Source organism: Camellia sinensis, chromosome 1 (genome assembly GCF_055761805.1).
Source record: "Camellia sinensis isolate YWXY chromosome 1, ASM5576180v1, whole genome shotgun sequence".
Classification (NCBI taxonomy): Eukaryota; Viridiplantae; Streptophyta; class Magnoliopsida; order Ericales; family Theaceae; genus Camellia; species Camellia sinensis.
Genome location: NC_138961.1, coordinates 183,820,939 through 183,841,930, shown reverse-complemented (window position 1 = coordinate 183,841,930; position 20,992 = coordinate 183,820,939). Strand labels below are relative to the sequence as shown.

The 20,992-nt window shown below is 37.2% G+C and overlaps 1 protein-coding gene across 3 annotated transcripts; it reads right to left on the bottom strand.

The window, feature by feature from the left end:
• Positions 1 to 348: 348 nt before the first annotated feature.
• On the bottom strand, positions 349 to 20,225 carry LOC114265558 (putative disease resistance RPP13-like protein 1). Of its 3 annotated transcripts, XR_014341468.1 has the most exons (4): positions 19,616 to 20,201; positions 2,894 to 3,025; positions 2,671 to 2,736; positions 349 to 653 (listed from the first exon to the last, which is right to left on the bottom strand). XR_014341468.1 is itself a non-coding variant. In XM_082890156.1 (3 exons), exons 1-2 carry the CDS (start codon positions 19,931 to 19,933, stop codon positions 2,906 to 2,908), a joined length of 438 nt encoding a protein of 145 aa, XP_082746282.1. In that variant the 5' UTR covers positions 19,934 to 20,201; the 3' UTR covers positions 519 to 653; positions 2,894 to 2,905. The 3 variants fall into 3 exon arrangements, 2 of the variants coding, with proteins under 2 accessions (XP_082746286.1, XP_082746282.1); XM_082890156.1 differs by lacking the exon at positions 2,671 to 2,736 and having other exon boundaries at positions 519 to 653; XM_082890160.1 differs by lacking the exons at positions 2,671 to 2,736; positions 2,894 to 3,025 and having other exon boundaries at positions 19,616 to 20,225.
• Positions 20,226 to 20,992: the final 767 nt, after the last annotated feature.

The following is a 20,992-nucleotide window of genomic DNA, read 5'->3' as shown; positions in this document are numbered from 1 at the left end:
GAATAGATGAGGGTATGATGGCTGCAAACACCAAGTAACTAACCTTCAGACTCTCTTGACACTTAGTCTTGGGAGTAGACTATTTTAGTTAAAATGTGACACTTTATCTTATTAGTTATTTTAACTTATTTTGGTTTTATCGACAATTTTAACCTAAACCTAACTTTCCAAAGAAGGCCATGAATGAGTATTTTTTTAAAATATATTTGTTAATTTTTCACAACGATTAATATTTTTCGTGTGGATTTTTTTTTTTTTTTTTTTGACTTAAGAAAAAAACTTTATTGATAGCAAAGATGGATGAATGTATCTATCAATAGTTCAACCATTACAATTACAATGACAACATTGATAATAAAGTCGCATGTTTAACATGCAATTTTGCATTAATGTAAATTCAAAGTCTAAAATCACATAATCAGTTTATGAAACCCTTTGTCTTGTAATCATTTTCACCAGAGTCGACAATGAATATTTTTTATCAACTATGTTCCCTCTCAATCTCCACTTCTATCTGTCTGGATCTCCACTACATCTCTAGATCTCCCTTACACCATCGCTGGCAATCTCCACAAATGAGGGAGAAACCGATGGCATTCACCTCCACTCTCCACTCTTCACTCTCACAATCTCTCTATATATGTGCCTCAATTCTGCAATTACAATCCAGTATAATTAAATACAATTATAAAAGAAGGGATAGTAATCGAAGGAAGGGTAATTTAAGAATAAAACAATTGTTAGGATTTGGCATAAAAAAAAAGTAACGTTTCACAACTCCAAATTCAGCATTTGCTTTATATATAGTATAGATATATAACTGTAAGATAATAACTACTACATATTTTCTCCGGTTATGCTACAATACACACCCCTATTTGGGGTGTTTTTTGTTGGCTGGATATGGCACTTTGTGGTGTTGATACCACAAATGTCATAACTAAATCACTTTTAATCATAACTAAAAAGATACCGTGAGTCATAATCAAACATTATTTCAAGACAACCAAATATCTTTTTTGTTATAACTAAAATAATAATCACATAGGTCACAATCAATATTATAATAAGTCATAACCAAGTAATAACTTGAGGCATAACTAAAGACCTCTTCGATCGTAATCAAAATAAAAAAATATAACCAAATCATAATTAATACATTAAAAAGTCATTGTCATGTCGTAACTAACAACACAATGAATCAAAACCAAATATTACAAAAGTTATAACTGGGCATATGGTACACAACCCAAAAATAAGTGTATTATAGAAATTTTTCTTAATTGATTATCACTTAATACATCTAGAATTAAGTAAAGTGTTGATTGGGAAGTTTGGCTTTCTGGTTAAAAAAACTAAAAAACTACTAAAACAAAAGATGCAACTAGAAAGTAAAAAAATAATACTTCCTCATTTGGCAAGTTGTGATTTAACCTAAAAAGTAAAGTCACTAAAAAAATGAAAAAGTCAACAAATACCAAAAAACCGATCAAAAAGTCAATAAAAAAAAGTATATTCGCAAAAATCAAGAAGTCACTAAAAAATGTAAGTCATACACAAGGAATTTATGTTTTTTCATACAACTAAAAAAGTCATTTTCAAATTAATAAGACTAGGATGACTTCCTAATTTACTCAAAAATTTATCAACTGTCCACGTGGCAACTCACTATGGAGGTTGTTTTTATTTAAAAGAAAAAAATATATATATATATATATACACACAATAACCTAGCCTTAACATAATTGGAGAGTTGATAAATTTTTGAGTAAATTGGGAAGAGTTCCTAAACTTGTAATGTTTGTTTCCAGTTTTTTTGAAAATACTTTTGAGAAAATTCTACTTTCTTATTTTTTATATTTTTTTGTTTTTATTGATTTTTTTAATATTTTAAGCATTTTTTTAAAAATTTTTTTTAGACACATCTAACAAAAATACACTTAAAAAGTATAATTTTTTTGAAAAAAATCTTTTAAAAATTCACTAAATACCAATAATACAAAAAAAAAGAGAAGAAAATTCAGTATATTTTTTGTATTTTTTTATATTTATTAATTTTTTAAAATATTTTCTCACAAATATTTTACTTTTTAGATATATCTAAGTAAGATTCATCTAAAAAAAGTAAAAAAATGCTTAAAATTGTAAAAGTACTCACTAAAAACAAAGAAATACGAAAAACAAAAAAACTTAATTTTCAGAAAACTGAATTTAAAAAACTGAAACCAAACACACATATTAGTTTCCAATACAGTAGTGTTACATGCATCAATGGGTATACCAATTAGTGTACCAACATATGTTATGACATTATCACTTCACAACTATGGACCCACCCACTATACAAATTACAAATATTTAAAACTTCTAAAATTATGTCACATCATTTGTTAATACACTAATTAATATGTCAATTATTATGTATGACTTTATTCTTTCCCATATATTAGTAATTTTTTTTACCTCATAAAAAAGATCACTAAAAAAAGCCCAACCTCAAATGACACCTGAATCGAATTGGGTTATTAATCACCACCTGCAGCTTATACTTAAAAACTCAAATTTAAAAGTCAAGTCTACCGTGACCATGACAATTTTCCCAACAATTTCAGAAATCTCTAATTACATGTAGGCAGGTAAGTTGATATGAAGGATTTACTCTTTACATACCACGTTGCAGAGAGGTTGCAGTCAAAGGGATGAAGTGGCCCTTCTTCACTGCTTCTCTTTTAATTTCTACATTTTACAACCACAAAAGGGCAACTCTGATGAGAGATAGCATCCCAAAATATAAATTAAATTATTGTTATTACTATTTTTTTTTAAAAAAAAGAAAAGAAAAGAAAAGAAAAGAAAAGGAAGGGAGAGTGTTATATTTAATGATTTGACGCACCTGACTTGTTTTCTAGCAGCTTGGGTCAAAGATGAATTTATCATCTATGTCCACACGAGGAATGTGAGAAATGAAGCGCCAATATCGGCCTTTCCCCTTTTGACACCTTTGGCGGCCTCGTTTGGGAAGACTCTGTTGTAGTCAAAAAGTTAAAAAGTTACTAAATTAGCCAATTAGTCATACCAAAAAGTCAACAATTACGGCTTCTCTTTACTTTTTACACAGCTTTTCGTAATTAGTCAAAAAGTCATCCCAAACATACAAGTTTTTTTTACCTACCTTTTTAGCCAATTAGCCAAAAAGTTACTAAATTAGCCTGTTCCCAAATGAGACACATCCTTTGATCACCAACCGCAAAAGCGAGCGAGGCAGCCCTTGCTCCGGAAACGATGATAATTTAGGGCAACTCTTAATCCAGAGAAACCAAAGTGAGGGAGGCAGCCCTTGCTTCGGAAAGGATGCAAAGTTGGGGCAACCCTGGATCGCGAGAGACAAAAGCGAGGGAGGCAGCCATTCCTTTGGCAAAGAAATGAGCTTACGACAATCATAGATGAAAAGGTCTTCAAGAGAGGTGAGGTCTTGAAAGTCCTTGAAAGATAGCTTCTCTAGATTTGGAAAATATTGGAAGGACAGGTTGGTCAGAGAGGTGGGCAATAACATTCCGTCTTCTGAAATGGACTCCCAACGGTAATCTTCAAAACCAATAAGAAAGAGTCTTCTAAGAGAGGGTAATCTGTGCAAACCCCACTCTGATGGGGGCTTACCGATCATGATCGTGTTGATGGTAAGTGAACTGAGGTTCGTCAGAGAACTCCAGTTGGAGACAATTCCTGCAGGGCAATTCCATACTTTCAGCTCTTGAAGAGAACTGAGGTTGTACGGTAGGGCCTCGAGCTTTTTGCAGTCGTAGATAAGCAAGTGTCTCAGATTCGATGTGGCGAACTGGAACCAACCTTCCGGAAGGGACTCCATGTTTTTACAACCTCTTATATACACTAGGTTGAGATTTTTGAATTCATTATTGTTGCTGCTATCATGCATGGCATCGGGCAAGGATTTGAGGTTCTTACAAGCATTAATTCGAATCGATTGAAGAGATGGACAACTAATTTTCGTACCCTCCTCTGCTAGTAGTGACTCCAGCTTCGATAGATGAGCAATATCAAGTTCTCCAAGTGCAGCCGGTAGCCCACCTCTGGACGATAAGTAGGTGAGCGATGGACAAGTTTGAACCTTCATTTTCTGAAGACATTTCAGGGCATGCAGTCCCCCTGGCAGCTTCTCCAGCTTTTCACAATTATCAATGCCCAGATACTTAAGCCCCATTAAGTAAGGCGACCTCTCTTGCTCCTGCTGCTGTCGCTGCAACTGTGGACTATCTTCTTCTTCTTCTTCGAACAAGGAAATAAGTTGGGGGCAGTTTTCAATCTCCAAATGTTGCAAGGCAGGGGCAGGGAGTTTGTGCTGTAGTTTGACCTCATTCTGCCACAATGTTGTTGTTGCGGATCGGGGGCACACCAGGGAACTCAAACAAGCAATAACACACAAGATTTAATGTGGTTCGGCAAGTCGCCTACGTCCACGGGTAGCGGATTCACTATATTGAACAAAATGGTAAGAATTACAACACTCTCTGTAATTTTCTCTCTCTTTTTGCTCTCTAAGCTCACACCTCTCTGTTATCTCAGCCGTACATCTCAACTCTCCTTAGCTTCTCTATATATAGAGATTACAAATGCAAGAGAAAGTCTTTGAAATGAGCTGGCTGCCAGCCCATTGTTGTGCTTTCGGTGGCTTTCCAGATTGATGCTTCACATGGCTTCTCATGGCCTCATGGCCAACTCACATGGCCTCATGGCTTCCCCACCATGTAGCTGGCTGCCACTTTCCATCACATGGCCAGAATCTGTAGCCAATATTCAACAAATCTCCACCTTGGCGAGGATTCTCTTATCCAACATAGTGATCGATCAACACTGCCATGCACCCGAAGGTGCTCAGTTCCGAGAGATGTTGACCAAGTCCAAACAATGTTGGAACTTGATCCCAGAAACTACCTTTGTGAGCATATCGGCCGGATTATCTGCAGTACCAATCTTTTGAAACAGGATATCCCCTTCATTCACAATTTCTCGGATGAAATGGAAACGGACATCAATGTGCTTGGTGCGGGCATGATGAACCTGGTTCTTTGCCAAACAAATGGCACTCTGACTGTCATAAAACACCTCAACGTGCTTCTGAACAATTCCCAAGTCTTCAATCAACCCATGTAGCCAAATAGCTTCCTTAAAGGCTTCCGTCACTGCCATGTACTCTGCCTCTATAGTAGACAAAGCCACCGTTGACTGAAGCGTTGACCTCCAACTTACCGGCCCTTTAGCAAGCGTAAATAAATACCCTGTTGTTGACCAGCGTTTGTCTAAGTCACCAGCATAATCTGAGTCCACATATCCTTCCAAATTCTGCCCGAGTCGGTTATCTCTCTCGAACTTCAATCCCAGATTGACCGTGCCATGTATGTACCTTAGGATCCATTTCACTGCCTGCCAGTGATCTTTTCCTGGATCATGCATATACCTGCTTACCATACTCACAGCATGCGAGATGTCAAGCCGTGCACAAACCATAGCATACATTAATGCACCAACTGCATTTGCATATGGAACCTGTGCCATACTTCCGTTCTTCTTCTGTGCGTGGAGACAACGAAGCACTAAGCTTGAAATGAGGGGCCAATGGTGTACTTACAGCTTTGGTTTTCCCATTGATGCCAAATCTGTCTAACACCTTTTTTAGATAGTGGGTTTGTGTCAGACAAACCGTGCCCTTCTTCCTGTCTCTCTTGATCTCCATGACAAGAACTTTCTTTGCTTCTCCCAAATCCTTCATTTCAAACTCCCTTGCTAACTGTGCCTTGAGTTTGTCAATCTCCACCTTGCTCGTAGATGCAATCAGCATATCATCTACATATAAGAGCAAATAGATGAAGGAACCGTCGGGAAGCTTACGGAAATATACACAATGATCAAATTGACTTCTTGTGTATTCTGTCTCCATCATGAACCGATCAAATCGCTTGTACCACTGTCTCGGGGATTGCTTCAATCCGTACAACGGTTTGTTCAGCTTACAGGCCCAATTCTCTTTTCCAGCAATTTTGAAACCATCTGGCTGGGACATGTATATCTCCTCTTCAAGATCTCCATGTAAGAAGGCAGTTTTGACGTCGAGTTGGGCGAGCTTGAGATCAAACTGTGCAACCAAAGCTAACAAGATGCGAATAGACGTGTGCTTCACAATAGGTGAGAATACCTCATTGTAGTCTATTCCTTCCTTCTGAGCATAGCCTTTAGCTACCAATCTAGCTTTGAATCTAATGTTATCTCTGCCTGGAATGCTTTCCTTCTTGGTGTAAACCCACTTACACCCAATTGCTTTCTTGCCTTTTGGAAGTTGCACCAACTCCCAAGTCTGGTTCTTGTGAAGTGACCCGATCTCTTCATCCATAGCCTCCTTCCATTTGACACTTTCTGCATTATGCACGGCTTCTTTGAAAGTGCAAGGAACATTGTCTTCAATGATTGGAAGTGCATAGGCTACCATATCGGTCATCCAACTGGGTTGCTTAGTAACCCTTTTTCCTTTCCTGATTGCAATGGGTTCTGATTGTTGCGGAGCCTCTGGATCTTCATTTTCATCTGAACTCGCTTCAGAGCTATCCTCTAAGACTTCTTCAGGATGGTTGATTGGCTGACTAGTCTTTGCTGGAGTCTCAAACTCCACCTGCACTGACTTCTTCAATGCTTCCTCATTCTGTTGAGGATCTGGTTGCTTCAGCATTGCAGACTTATCAAAGGTAACGTCTCTTCTGATGAGAACTTTCTTTGATTCAGGGTACCACAGTCTGTATCCCTTGACACCGTCATCGAAGCCCAAGAAGATGGCTTTCTTGGCTCTTGGATCCAACTTAGATTCTGTAACATGAAAATATGCTGGACATCCAAAGATACGTAACTGATCATAATCAGTAACTGGGACTCCTGACCATACCTCCATGGGAGTCTTCCCATCTAATGCTGCAGTAGGTAGTCTGTTGACAAGATGACGAGCATAGTTCAATGCCTCGCCCCAAAATGCCTTGCTCAATCCAGACTGTGACAGCATATACCGGACTTTCTCCACCAAAGTGCGGTTCATGCGTTCTGCAACTCCATTCTGCTGCGGTGTTCCAGGAACTGTGAAATGTCTCACTATCCCTGCATTCTGGCAAACCTCAAAGAAGGGATCTGATGTATATTCTCCACCATTGTCAGATCTGAGCTTCTTGATCCGTCTGCCTGTCTGGGTCTCAATCATCTTCTTCCACGTAAGAAAGATGTCTAAGACTTCATCTTTGTGTTTCATTGTATAAATCCAAACTCTTCTAGAGAAATCATCAATGAACGACACAAAGTAGTGTTTACCTCCCAACGAAGCATTCTTGGAAGGACCCCATACGTCGGTGTGGACGTAGGCTAGAATCCCTTTGGTACGGTGAATTGCAGTACCAAACTTGATTCTTGTTTGCTTGCCCAATACACAATGCTCGCAGAACTCAAGCTTCCCCGTCTTGGCGCCTTTCAATAGGCCTTGCTTTACCAATCCTTGTAAAGCCTTCTCACCGACATGCCCTAGGCGCATGTGCCAAAGTTTGGAAGTGTCTGATGCATCATCTTCTGAGCTGGAACTGGTGGAGATAGCCACTCTCCTTGTGACTGTAGAACCATCTAGGAAATATAAATTTCCCTGTCGAATACCCTTCATTGCAACCAATGCTCCTCGAACAACTTTAAGGTCTCCACCTTCCATGGTTACTCTGTAACCTTTGGAGTCTAAAACTCCCATTGAGATGAGATTCTTGGTTAGATCTGGTACATACCGTACATCTTCAAGAATTCTGATTGTTCCATCATGGATCTTCAGTTTAATTGTTCCAATCCCCTTTGTCTGGCAAGCTTGGTCGTTGCCCATCAGCACAACTCCTCCATCGAACTCTCGTAAGCTCGAGAACCACTGCTTGTTAGGACACATATGGAATGAACATCCGGAATCTATTATCCATTCATCAGACTGGCCATATGATGAAACTGTGAAGGCTCCTCCTTCATCATTATCTCCATCTCGTGCAATATTCACCTTCTCTTCTGTCTTGTCTTTATTTGGACAATCTTTTGCCCAATGCCCCTTCTGGCGACAAGCTGCACACTCGTCTTTTGCAAGACGTCTTTTGTCTGAAGGTTTCCCCCTGGATTTTGAGCGAGACTTTCCTCGCCCTGTATTTCTTCTGTTATTTGTTCTGCCTCTGACTGTTAATGCCTCGGATGTTGAGTCCCTGTTTGCAGACTTATCTTTCCTTCTGAACTCATTGTTCACCAAGGCGTTTGCAACATCAATATACTTGATCTTCTCTTTACCGTACAGTAAAGTAGTAGTGAGATGATCATACGAGTCAGGCAAGGAATTTAACAATAACAGTGCTTTGTCTTCATCACCAACTTGATCATCCAAATTCTTCAAATCCGTAATAATTTTGTTGAAGTTATTTAGGTGTTCGTTCATCGAAATACCTTTAATGTAGTCGAAACGAAACAACCTCTTCCTCAAGTAGAGCCGGTTCTCAATGCTCTTTGTCATGAACTTATCTTCCAGCGCCTTCCAAAGCTTCTTCTCAATATCATATTCTGTAAAGGCATACTTCTCCTCTTTTGCAAGGCAAAGTCGGATGGAACTGCAGGCCAGGAGATTCACCCTCTCCCATTCTATCTCGTCCAGGTCATCTGGTTTGTCTCCCAGAGTGAAGTGCAGGTTCATTTGGACAAGCATATCCTTAACTTCGCATCTCCACATGCCGAAGTTGCTGCTTCCATCGAACTTCTCTACCTCGAACTTGGCATGGGACACCGGGGTCCAATGCCTAGAAGTGCTTGTACTGGCTGAATTACTTACGGACTCGGTTGATCTAGATTCTGCCATTTTTTAGAAACTTCAATTCAAAAAACTGACCATACAGATGTGTCCGGAATACTCCAAATAGTTGGGAAGCACTATTGGATCGTTAAAAACGGACTCCGAATGGCTCCGATCTGGCAAAAACACTTTGGACGGGTCAGATTTGCATAATCTGGTGCGCTGAGATGCACTGGATAATTTCTCCTGTCAACGGCTGGTCAACGGCTCGGTCAACGGCGCAGGCGGCGCGGTCAACGCGGCTTGACGGCTGGTCAACTTGGCTTGACGGCGCAGTCAACTCGGCTTGACGGCTGGTCAACGCGGCTTGGTCAGCGGCTCAGGCTGACTGGGCAGGGCACGTGTCCGACACGTGGCTGACACGTGGCTGACGTGTCGGCTGACTAGGTCGTCTTCTTCCCTAAGCAGCGCGTGGGGCGCGTGGGTTTCACGCGCAATCTTCTCCTGGCGCGTGACGGCGCGTCGAAGCTCCTCTGGGCTCTGTTTTTGCTATTCTGGACTCCTCTCGGGGAGTTCTTCCTCCTAGTATGGTCAAAAGTGGATTTTGAGCACTTCGAAATCTGGGCACTTTCGGGAAAAATTCAATTTTTCACAACCCGAGCTCTGATACCAATTGTTGCGGATCGGGGGCACACCAGGGAACTCAAACAAGCAATAACACACAAGATTTAACGTGGTTCGGCAAGTCGCCTACGTCCACGGGCAGCGGATTCACTATATTGAACAAAATGGTAAGAATTACAACACTCTCTGTAATTCTCTCTCTCTCTTTGCTTTCTAAGCTCACACCTCTCTATTATCTCAGCTGTACATCTCAACTCTCCTTAGCTTCTCTATATATAGAGATTACAAATGCAAGAGAAAGTCTTTGAAATGAGCTGGCTGCCAGCCCATTGTTGTGCTTTCAGTGGCTTTCCAGATTGATGCTTCACATGGCTTCTCATGGCCTCATGGCCAACTCACATGGCCTCATGGCTTCCCCACCATGTAGCTGGCTGCCACTTTCCATCACATGGCCAGAATCTGTAGCCAATATTCAACAGTTGTGAGTTCTTCACAATTATGTATCCTCAATTCTTGGAGTCCCGTAAATCCATGAAAGAACCATCTAGGCAGGCATGTGAGTTTCTGAACATTTTCAATTTTCATATCAGTCACTGAGCTCAAATGTTTACACGTTGCAGTTGCTAATATTTCATCGCCTATCTCTTGATTAGGAATAGAGTCCAAAATTGAAACATCACTGAGAGATAAGGAGGTGACTGAATTGAAGTGGAGGGTATTCCTCTTTTGGTGGAGCATTGTAGGGCTCGGAAGCCATTCAACCACCAACTGTGGGCACTTCAGAATCTCAAGCTTTCTTAAGCAAGGAGGACTGTCAGGCAATTTACCCAAAAGCTTAGGACAACTTTGAATGGAGAGCTCTAAGAGGCGAGCAAATGCTTGAACTTCCTTATCAACTTCAAAAGGAGACCAATCCTCCCATTCCGGCATATCCCAAAAGTGTAAAGTCTCTAGAGCTGGAAAAGGGTTTGAGCAACCCCCCAAGAAATCAAGGCCAACATTCTCTACTCTTTTCATTCCTGGAATGTAAAGTTTTGCAAGTGAGGGTAATTGCCCCAGAGGGGGTAAGCATGTGCATTTTTCACAATTTTGCAACACTAAGTGCACCATATTAGAAAACCGAGGATCTCCAACCCAGGTTGGAAATATTGGACCATGGTAACCATTGATGGAAAGTACTTTAACCTTATTGTCCGGTTGTAGCATGTCAAGAACTTCTAATTCAACTTTTTCATTTCGTGAATCTTCTGAATTAGTGTTACTCCATTCCATCAATAACTCGTCTAAGCCCTGCTTCTCATATAACTTAGCGGCCTTTGCATCCACAACATCCACCACATTATCTAACCCGGATATGCAAAGTGCCCCTCTAAGATGAATTAAGTTCCCCAACTCTCTTATCATAAACCCATTTCCTTTGCTAACAATTAAGTTTGATAATGTTTGGAGACTTGTTAACTGACCTATTTTTGGTGGCATCTCTTGTAAGGAATTTGCACCAGTAACGTCGAGATGACGCAAGTTAATTAGGTTTCCTGTAGCTGTAGGCAACTTTTTCATATGTATGCAATATCTTAATTTGAGTGTTTGTAGATTGTAGAGAGTGCACAGTGATTCGGGTAATGAACAAAATAGGGCATAGCAAAGATCAAGATACCTCAAATGCTTTAAATGTCCGATTGAACTTGGCAGTTCACCTATTATGCATCCACCAAAACTAAGCACGCGTAAACGTCTAAGCTTTGGCAACAAATCATGGTGGTCAAATAACCTCCATAATATCCTCCATATAGTAAAAAGGTACGTAAATGCTTGGCATCATAAAATGCCTCAAACTTTTTGATGCCGTCATAATGGCTGGACATGTATGATGAGTGGCGTGCCTTACTGAGATTTTTGTACTGCTCGTTAGCTTTCGACTTACCCTCCAACCAAAAACAAATTTTTCCTGCAACAAACTGAGCTAGATCAATGATGAGGTCATGCATCACAAATTTTGAACTTTCACCACTAGTTAATGGTTGAAAAAATGACATGGACAACAATTCACGAAAGTATTGATGTCCAAGATCTTCCATTTGCTTCTTTCCTTTTCCTTTTGGTTCTTGAATGAAGCCTTCTGCCATCCACAATAAAACAAGTTTCTTTTCCCTAAAGCAGTAATTCTTGGGCAGTATTGAACAGTATGCAAAACACTTCTTCAAATGTGAAGGGAGGTGATGGTAGCTTAACCTCAAAGCTGGAAGAATGTCACTTTCCTGATCTGATAACTCCCACATTTTATTATTCAATACATCTTCCCATTCATCGTCTCTTAGTTTACGGCGTAAAAGGCCACCAAGTGTCCTAGCAGCCAAGGCAAGCCTCCACATTTCTCAACTATTTTCTTACCAATTGAAACCAAATTCGGGATTGCCTCAATAATTGTGTTCCCAAATGCATTTTGTGCAAACACCGACCAACAATCATCCATTGATAATTGCTTCAAGTGATGATATTTCACAGTTCCTAGCATCAACGCAACATCTATGTTACGTGTTGTTACCATTACTCTACTTCCTCGGGCACCATCGTTGAAAGGACTCTTCAAACTACTCCAATCACTGTGTTTTTTGTTCCAAAAATCATCTAAAACAATCAATAACTTTTTCCCATCCAAAATCTGCTTTAGTTCGACTTGGAGTTGATCCAAGGTATCAAACTTGCAAGACTGGGAAGTGACGGACTTCAAAATTGCTTTTGTCACTCGCATAATATCGAAATCTTCAGAGACACAAACCCATGCTTTTATTCAAAATGCTTCCCAACCATGTCATCATTGTATACCATCTGAGCAAAGGTGGTCTTGCCAACCCCACCCATACCCACAATCGGAACAACCCCAATATTGCAATTGTTGGAAATGGTTATAAAATTCTGGGTAAAACCAGAATTTTTTCCTAAGTTTGGTCTATTTTTTAGGTGGGCCCCGTGTGTCGATTTTCATGGGTCAAAGTGGTAACGCATTCTATGCTGCGTTGTGATTCACGTGGTATATTTGGTTGCTCAAAACCATTATCGAGTGAATGGGAAATTGAAGCCAAAGTATGCTCCGTGCAAATAGAGTTTTGGTGGAGAATCCTTAAAGGTATTGAATACGGCTTGTCTCACATTGATTTGGTGGGAAGTTTTGAATGGGTTTATAAGGCATGGGTTTGGTACTTGGGGTGTACCCCAAGGGGTACCCAAGTGTTTTAGAGGGAGAGGTTATGGGCTAGACCCATTGGACCCAAAAATCACCACACGCGCGCGCGCGCCGCCGCCGCCGTCCGTCCAGGCGGGCTGGGCTGGGCTTGGGCGCGAGTGCGTGGTGTGTGGTTGGGTTGGACTTGTTTGGCCCAATACTAATCTTTTTGGGCAAAAAATATTTGAATTTAATTTTATTTTTGGTAAAATAAAATCCAGAATTCAAATTAAACCGGAAAATAAACTGGTCCGGTTTTACTGTATATCCAAACAGGGCCCTTCCCGTTTTTTATCTATTTGAATTATAAACCAAACAGATTCAAATCTGTTTGAATTCAAAACTAACAGGTTCACACCTGTTTAATTCAAACCCAACAGCCATAATTTCATCTATAAATAGGACAACCCTCATTTGGATTTTGTAACTCTAATTCCGTCCTTCATAATTCTGCAAATATTCTTTTCAAATTGCTGCATTATTTTCTTCTGTGAGAGAGTATAAACACTTAGTGTGTTCGTTAGGCAAACAATTTGTAGTGCTGCTATTGTTTGTAGTAGATCATTTTATCTTGGGAGATAGACGTCTAAATTCTGAAAACACCATGAAGAGGACGAATCTGTCTTAAGGACACAGTGTCAAACACTGGACTTGATCAGATAATTATTCAAAGAAATTAATCAAGTAAATTGTATAATTTATTATTCTGTTTTATTTATTTATTTAAATCAGATTTTATTTTTTTTTGTAACAAAATAAAATATGTTTTTATTTATTTTGTTTTATTTCTAGTTTAATTTTTGTAATCAAATAAATTCTCTCATTTCCTTTATTTGTTTTATATTCTAGTTATTGTTTAGTACACAACAGAATTTAATCTACTTAAATACAGTGAAGATTGTCCAACAATTTTAAGACAGACTTTATTTTTGATATCTTCATTGTATTTAATTTTCTGTAATTTTATAAAGACACATTCTGGTTGGAAAAACAAATAGTGATTCATGCTATTTGATAGATAGTAGTAATATACTGTCTCTTTTCTTTGACAACTAGTAGTAATAAACTGGTGTCATTAACAATTGCAGAATATTAATTTGTATTACAGAAAATTATTGTGGTATTTTATTTTTCTAGTTTTAGTAAGAAGGAAAATAAAATTATTTTGTGTTTTAATTTATTTTCTGATTTTGGTAACTAGAAAATTAATTTGTGGTATGTTTTTCTGATTTTTGTAATCAGATATTATTGTGGTATTTTATTTTCTAGTTTTAGTAACAAGGAAAATAAAATTATATTATTTTCTAGTTTTAGTAACAAGAAAAATAAAATTATTTTGTTGTATAATTTATTTTCTGGTTTTAGTAACTAGAAAATTAATTTTGTTAATCAATCATATAACTTTTTGTTTCGGTTACAATCTGTACATTTTGTACGTAACTTACGGTTTCGTTTGAAAGGTCACTTAAACCCTTTGTGAAAAGGTGTTAGTACTTGGAAGTATTTGATTCTGGAGTTAAATATTAGTTTTACAAACTAATTTCATTTTTATTACGAAAAAACCTTTATGGCAAGGTTTTTCCTTTATTGGTTTACTGATTTATTCTTTAATTTTGTGAATAGTTTCTGCACATGAGTCGGAAAATATATATATATATATATATATTCACAAGAACATTTTAATGCGTATATAATTAGTTTATTTATGTACAAATTAAACTGATTAAATGAATGTATGTTTTGTCATTTTTGGAGTTTAAAATTCAAAATGCGTTGAATTTTATTTATGGGTTGAGAATCATTTTATTTCATGATGCAAGTTATGAGATCATGCATGATTAATTTTTGTTAATTCATTATTTTTAGTGGATGTGTTTGATATGCATGTATTGATATCAACTCTAGTTATTTCTTAAAAAATAATTTCATGTGATTTGGAATGATAAATTAATATGTTGACTTTGTACATAAGCAGATTAATTTGAGTATTTCTAATCAATTTTGAATGGGTGTTTAAACACCAGAGGAATTTAAACATGAAGATGTATGTAGTTATATCGTTCTATTTAATTGAAAGTAAATTTAAGAAATCTTTTATGTTGATTATTAGTTTGTTTTGAATTTGTGACATGAGATGTCGTTAATTATTATTTTACTTGCGTAGTAGAATTTGTTAAATCATAAAACATTTTATTAATATAGGGGTGTATCTCTTGCATTAGATGAGATAATTTAATTTTCTTCGGTCACAAATATTTTTTTGTGACAATGTTACTTATTCGTAAATGAGTTGCAAGAAGTTATACAATCAAATAAGATTTTTGTTTTGTTCGTTTCTTAAGCAAAATTTTTATGAGGATATGATTTTGTCAAAACATTAATTCTGATTTGTGTAGTCATAATTATTTTGGATTTTTCATTTGAGATTTATGAATCATGATTTGAAATTAATTCTGATTTGTGTAGTCATAATTATTTTGGATTTTTCATTTGAGATTTATGAATCATGATTTGAAATTTATGAATCTAGCACATCATAGACAACAAGTGGTGGGTGTTATATTTTGATTTATATTAGAAGTGATAAGGTGGTGAATATGATGTACCATTAAATGAATTTTGTGCACAACATGGCATTATTCACCAAACTTCAGCCCCTTATTCTCCACAGCAAAATGGAATTGCTGAAAGGAAGAATAGAACCCTAAAAGAAATGATAAATGCCATGTTACTAAGTTCAGGCTTACCACAGAACTTGTGGGGGGGAGCAATTTTGTCTGCTACTTTTGTTCTTAACAGAATACCCCACAAAAAAACCAACAACACTCCTTATGAATTGTAGAAAGGTCGATCGCCTTCCTACAAATACTTAAAAGTGTGGAGGTGTTTGGCAAAAGTTGAAGTTCCTGTTCCTAAAAATACTAAGATTGGACCAAAAGCAGTGGACTGTGTGTTTATTGGTTATGCTCAGAATAGTAGTGCATATCAGTTTCTGACTTATAAATCAGAAATACCTGATATAAATGTGAACACTATTATAGAGTCAAGAAATGCTGTGTTTTTTGAACATGTCTTTTCTTACAAGAAAGGACAGGAATTTAATTCACAGAAAAGAACTTATGAGTGTACACAAAGTCAAGAGACTAATGACAATCAAATACAAGAGACTAGTAATGGTCTCGACCAACAGGATTTAACTGATGATGAACTAAGAAAAAGTAAGAGAGCGAGAACATCAAAATCCTTTGGTCCAGATTTTCTGACATACCTGTTAGAAAATGAACCTCAAAGCTTTAAGGCAGGAATGACAGGTCCTGAAGCACCTTTGTGGAAAGAGGCTGTTAATAATGAAATTGAATCCATTATGCAAAATCATACTTGGGAATTGGTGGATCTTCCACCAGGTTCTAAACCTCTTGGATATAAGTGGATATTCAAGAGAAAAATGAAGGCAGATGGTTCAATAGACAAGTATAAAGCAAGACTTGTAGTAAAAGGTTACAGGCAAAAGGAAGGTCTGGACTATTTTGACACATATTCTCCTGTGACAAGAATAACATCCATTCGCATGCTTATTTCTATAGCATCGTTGTTTAATTTAGAAATACATCAAATGGATGTTAAGACAGCTTTCTTAAACGGTGATCTAAATGAAGAGATCTATATGGAGCAACCCGAAGGGTTTGTAAGGTCGGGGCAAGAAAAGAAAGTTTGTCGGCTTGTGAAGTCTCTTTATGGATTAAAACAAGCACCTAAGCAATGGCATAAAAAATTTGATTATGCAATGCCTACTAATGGGTTTAAGATAAACGAATGTGACAAATGCGTCTATGTTAAAAACACTGACCAAGGATATGTCATAGTTTGTCTTTATGTGGATGACATGCTTATCATTGGAAGCAGTCAAAACATGATCAAATCAAATAAGCACATGCTTAACAAGAGATTTGATATGAAAGATATGGGGATCACAGATGTTATATTAGGAATGAAAATTACTAAAACATCTGACGTATATGCATTATCTCAATCACATTTGATTGAGAAAATTCTTGGTAAATTTATCAAGGATGATATGAATTTAGCTAGAACACCCGTAGACATCAATCTTTATTTATCAAAAAAATAAAGGTGATGCAGTGTTTCAGTTAAAGACTCCCAAATCATTGGAAGCCTAAATGTACCTAATAAATTGTACTCGTCCTGATATAGCTTATGCTATCAGTAAATTGAGTAGGTACACTAGTAACCCTGGAGAAGACCATTGGAAAGCGATCATTCGGGTTCTTAGATATTTAAGATTCACCCGTGATTATGGTTTGAACTTTACTCGATATCCAGCAGTACTTGAAGGTTATTGTGATGCCAATTGGATATCGGATACTAAAGATTCAAAATCCACTAGTGGATATGTCTTTACTCTAGGAGGCGCTGCTGTTTCTTGGAAGTCCACGAAACAAACTTGCATCGCACGACCCACAATGGAATCCGAGTTTATTGCTTTAGACAAAGCAGGAGAAGAAACATAATGGCTTTGTCACTTCTTAGAAGACATTCCAATGTGGCCAAAACCTGTGCCAGCTATTTGCATTCATTGTGATAGTCAATCTGCCATAGGCAGGGCACAGAATCATATAACGGTTAGTCACGATATATTCGTCGTCGATATAATACCGTAAGGTAATTGTTGTCAAACGGAATAATCTCAATAGATTATATAAAATCTAAAGAGAATATTGCAGATCCGTTAACAAAAGGTTTGACAAAAGAGCTAGTGTACAGTTCATCGAAGGGAATGGGATTAAAGCCTATTACATAAGAGTCGTCATAATGGTAACCCTACTTATATGACTGGAGATCCCAAGAACTAAGTTCAAAGGGACAACTAAGTTATGTATGGCTCGCCAGAAATCACCAAGGGATTAAAATTCCTTACCCATTCCTATGGTGAGAGTGATATCTGTAACATATGTTGTATGCAGGGGTATAAGGATAAGTTTTGCTTTTAATGATTACTTATATCTTGATTAAGGCATAAAATCAAGACGAGTATAAGGAGATACTCACAATAAGAATCACCTATATGAGTGTCAAACTGGGGCCGGTTCTATGAGAATAAAGAAGTTAAATTCTCTAGAAACACTTATGAAAACCAGGAGCGTTCAAGGCCAAAATGAACACAACAGTGAGAACCACGATGTGTTAGAAGATATTTTGTGTGTAATCTATTGTCTTGGCTTACACAAACGACTGAACAATTCAAGGCATCGCGTCCATTCGTTAGCCAGTAAGTCCGATAGGTTATCACTAGGGAAGGTTCAAGGCCGAAAGCTACCTATCCTGATGCAAGATATTTTCGACTTATACTCTTTCGATAAAGTCTGCATATTGTTGTATTTCCGTTGTCATCAAATTCCATTCATGCGGGGGATTGTTGGAAATGGTTATAAAATTCTGGGTAAAATCAGAATTTTTTTCTAAGTTTGGTCTATTTTTTAGGTGGGCCCCGTGCGTCGATTTTCACAGGTCAAAGTGGTAACGCGTTCTATGCCGCGTTGTGATTCACGTGGTATATTTGGTTGCTCAAAACCATTATCGAGTGAATGAGAAATTGAAGCCAAAGTATGCTCCGTGCAAATGGAGTTTTGGTGGAGAATCCTTAAAGGTATTGAATAAGGCTTGTCCCACATTGATTTGGTGGGAAGTTTTGAATGGGTTTATAAGGCATGGGTTTGGTACTTGGGGTGTGCCTCAAGGGGTACCCAAGTGTTTTAGAGGGAGAGGTTATGGGCAAAATGGGGTAGACCCATTGGATCTAAAAATCACCACACACGCGCGCCCGCCGCCGTCCGTCCGGACGGGCTAGGCTGGGCCTGGGCTTGGGCGCGGGTGTGTGGTTGGGTTGGGCTTGTTCGGCCCAACACTAATCTTTTTGGCCAAAAATATTTGAGTTTAATTTTATTTTTGGTAAAATAAAATTCAGAATTCAAATTAAACCGGAAAATAAACTGGTCCGGTTTTACTGTACATCCAAACAGAGCCCTTCCCATTTTTTATCTGTTTGAATTATAAACCCAACAGATTCAAATCTGTTTGAATTCAAAACCAACAGGTTCACACCTGTTTAATTCAAACCCAACAACCATAATTCCATCTATAAATAGGACAACCCTTATTTGGATTTTGTAACTCTAATTCCGTCTTTCATAATTCTGCAAATATTCTTTTCATATTGCTGCATTATTTTCTTCTGTGAGAGAGTATAAACACTTAGTGTGTTTGTTAGGCAAACAATTTGTAGTGCTGCTATTGTTTGTAGTAGATCATTTTATCTTGGGAGATAGACGTCCAAATTCTGAAAGCACCATGGAGAGGACGAATCTGTCTTAAGGACACAGTGTCAAACACTGGACTTGATCAGATAATTATTCAAAGAAATTAATCAAGTAAGTTGTATAATTTATTATTCTGTTTTATTTATTTATTTAAATCAGATTTTAATTTTATTTTTGTAACAAAATAAAATCTATTTTTATTTATTTTGTTTTATTTCTAGTTTGATTTTTGTAATCAAACAAATTTTCTAATTTCCTTTATTTCTTTATATTCTAGTTTTTGTTTAGTACACAACAGAATTTAATCTACTTAAATATAGTGAATATTGTCGAACAGCAATTGCTCGACTCCTCAACACCTAGTAAGAGAAACTCAATTATCTTCTTTTTATCGTCATCCCTCCCATATACACTAGGTTCATTCATCAAACATGTGGTGGGTGGTCTTTGCCAAGCTTTAGCAGATGTCCCTGCATTACTACTACTACCCACCTTTTGCAAGCCGAGCACAGTTCTACGTTCCAAAAGATCTTGGAATCGGGTAGTGATCTCATCGAATTTGATAATATTGGTTGGAATTAGTGCACGTACCTTGGTGGTGATCATCGACTTAGGTCGCAAAGCTTCGGTGGAGAACTCGTCGAGTATGTCATCGACGTCATAAGCCAAGTCCTGAAGATCTTCAAGCCAAATCTTAATACCCCTTTCGGTGACTCGCTTCTCATCAGCATCAACGAGAACTGCCTCAATTTCTTCCAAAGTTTTGCTCCATTTCGTCAACAGAGTACGAATTCGCCGCTCTCCGCCGAAGCCGCGTGCAAAGTTCGACAGCTCGCTGGAGGCTAAAGTGGCCAACTTCTCAAATAGAAACTTGATTGAAGCGGCGACTAAGAGCTCTCCCATAGCCATTGATTCCTGAATTTGTGAGAAGGAAGAAGCACTAGAAATGGATTGAACTGAACTGAATTGAATTGATTTGAGAGTTTAACCAAATCGGAGGGTGGTTGTAGTTATGGATTCATTTGAAAGACTCCACACAACCAGAACACAAGAAATGGGAAAAGAGAATGCAATAACGCATCGACTAGACATGTATGGAGAGAGAGAGAGAGAGAGAGAGAGAGAGAGAGAAGTCAATAATGTAAAAAAGCACACGGTAATGGAAAGGAAGTGTTGAGAAAAAACAGAGTGGGCACTCTGCAAAAGCAAACGGTAAAAGAACGTGCGGAGAAAAACGTGTTGAGAAAAGGGAAAATTCTACCGTACGTGAAAGTGATTTTGCATAAAAAATTATGGATTATTAGATTTATCAGACAAATGTTAGTTCTTCAATTTATTGATAATAAAATTAAATAGAAAAAATAAAATAGTTTTGATTAATTTTGAAATAATAAAAAATCATGTTAACTTATAATTTATTGTTCTAAATAAGTATATTTTTTAACTTTTTATAAAAAGATGTGTAAAAAAGTAAAGAGGAGATATTCATTAATGTGACTTAAAAAAATAAAAAGATTGACTACAATAGGAGATGCCAACCAAGGCCTTACTACAAACATACTTATTATTTAGTATTCACTTATTTACTATTTGTTATTAATAAACTTACTATTTAAAATATTACTTGCACTAAACAGGTGACCTCTAATTCTTGAAAAGTGTGCTCTCTTTTATATTTTAAATTAATTTTAAATACATAAAACTAATGACAAATAGTATTTAACTATTTTCCCTCAATATTTTGCCTTGTTATGATTTATAAAAAATAAAATATCATATGTAAATATTAATTTATTAAAATTTACTAATTTTTTAAAATAGTCATTATTGTGAAACATTAATTTAAAATAATAATAATAATAATTATTATTTTACCTACAACACCTCAAAATAGTAATTACTATTTAAGGGTTTGTTTGATAACATTTATATTTATTGCTCTTGCCTAGAATAAAGCTAAACGAACGT